This window comes from Temnothorax curvispinosus, unplaced genomic scaffold (assembly GCF_003070985.1).
Source record: "Temnothorax curvispinosus isolate PA1 unplaced genomic scaffold, ASM307098v1 QBEX01010543.1, whole genome shotgun sequence".
In the NCBI taxonomy this organism is placed as follows: Eukaryota; Metazoa; Arthropoda; class Insecta; order Hymenoptera; family Formicidae; genus Temnothorax; species Temnothorax curvispinosus.
The window spans coordinates 2,766-4,285 of record NW_020220323.1 but is presented as its reverse complement, the minus strand read 5'-3'; the positions used below and the strand labels follow the sequence as shown (position 1 = coordinate 4,285).

Genomic DNA, 1,520 nt, shown 5'->3' with positions numbered 1-1,520 from the left:
TACTAAAATCCGATTAATTTTTCATCTCTCTTTTTTTTTACGTAAAAGTGCCTCTGCGCTTCACAAATTCCGTCTCTAATCGTGGCGCTAACAGTGATAAAATATGCATCGCGTGCTCCAACAGAATCAGTGACGCAGAAGAAGATCCTTTATCCTTTTTATTGCTCATGCAGGACTTAATGATCCGGAGAATAATCGGCATAATCATCGCTTTTTTCATTATCTAAAAAATTAAAAACCTTTCCGTTAATACATTTTTAAAATTTTAAAATGAGTTGCGTTTTCAAAATAGGTTTTGAAATTAAATATTCAGACTCGAAAAGTTATATTAAAAAATAATAAGTTTAAAAAATTGTTTATACTCGTTTTTTAATGTCTCTTTCATTATAATATTATTCAAAATTTATGAGATAAAATTGATGAGAATAATTTACAAAGACGTAAACGTCGATATCGGCGAGATGAGCGATGATCATCAGTAGGGTTTTTTTGAAGAAGAGATCCTCTTCATTGTCGGAGAACTTCACACTTTCTGTCCATATTTTGGTACTGCCGGATTCAATTGCGGGTAAAAGATTGACGACATCCTCCGCGATGCCGCTGCTGACAAGATCCCACGAGGATAGAGTCACGATTCCAGCGAGGATCAATGCGGCAATGTCGTTCCTGATCCTCAAATTGACGGCGCAATATTGACCGCGAAGTATCTGCCGCTTGAAGGAATACCTTAAGCCCCTGTACTGGGTCAGAAATCGTATATTTTATGCTTAATGACTCGTCCTTATTAAAGAAAAACTACCTAACAAATTCATAAATAACACCCAGAAAATAAAAAAAAAATATCTAAGTTAAAAAAAAGTACATATATGCAACGAAAATAAACAAAGTTTATTCTGTGGTTATTTTTCTTTCACTTTATTTTTATATTTTTAAGTGCCAATAAAGGCGTGTCAACAATAAATAATACCACATGGCACATTGCTTGAGCGATGGAAGGTCCTTCAGGTGTTCCGGTAGTGTATTCGGAGATAACACCGATCTCATGAGACTCCACAAGAGTTTCATTATCAAGAGCATGACGTCCCACGAATATTCCTCTCCCTCGAGGGGTATGTCCGGCGGTCTGGTGCAGCGCGGCTGCGTCGCGTAAGGAAGATCCATCCTGGTGAATAGCGTGTTCAGTATACCGGCCTGCAGCATTCTGTAACCTTTATTCGGGGATGTACGAAAGCTGTAACCCATGCATGTAAAGTGAGAAATGCCTGAGGCATTTTCCCCCGCGGCTAAACCGCCCTCGCTTTAACGTTCACAAGGCATCCATGCGCGCGCGTTATCCGTCGGAATAATATTTGAATAAATTATGCGCTTGAAAAGCATTCAGTATGGTCTGCTAGACTGCATTAGAAAATTCTTTTCAATAATAAATTCAAATTATATAACTTTAAAGAGATTTTTGAAAAATATTCTCTCTGCTCGAAACGTTTAGAAGAATATTATTTAAACTGAATTGAAATGATAGG

The 1,520-nt window shown here is 37.2% G+C and overlaps 1 protein-coding gene across 1 annotated transcript in view; it reads right to left on the bottom strand.

Moving 5' to 3' along the window:
- LOC112460434 (cilia- and flagella-associated protein 69-like) overlaps positions 1 to 1,520 on the bottom strand; it is a gene marked incomplete at its 3' end in the record, with an annotated part of 5,236 nt that overhangs the window by 2,104 nt on the left and 1,612 nt on the right. Inside the window, exons 3-5 of the mRNA XM_025025095.1 lie at positions 968 to 1,208; positions 435 to 735; positions 42 to 223 (exon numbers count right to left, since the gene is read on the bottom strand). Of these exons, the coding sequence (XP_024880863.1) occupies positions 42 to 223; positions 435 to 735; positions 968 to 1,208 (724 nt within the window). The remainder of the gene's footprint in view (positions 1 to 41; positions 224 to 434; positions 736 to 967; positions 1,209 to 1,520) is intronic.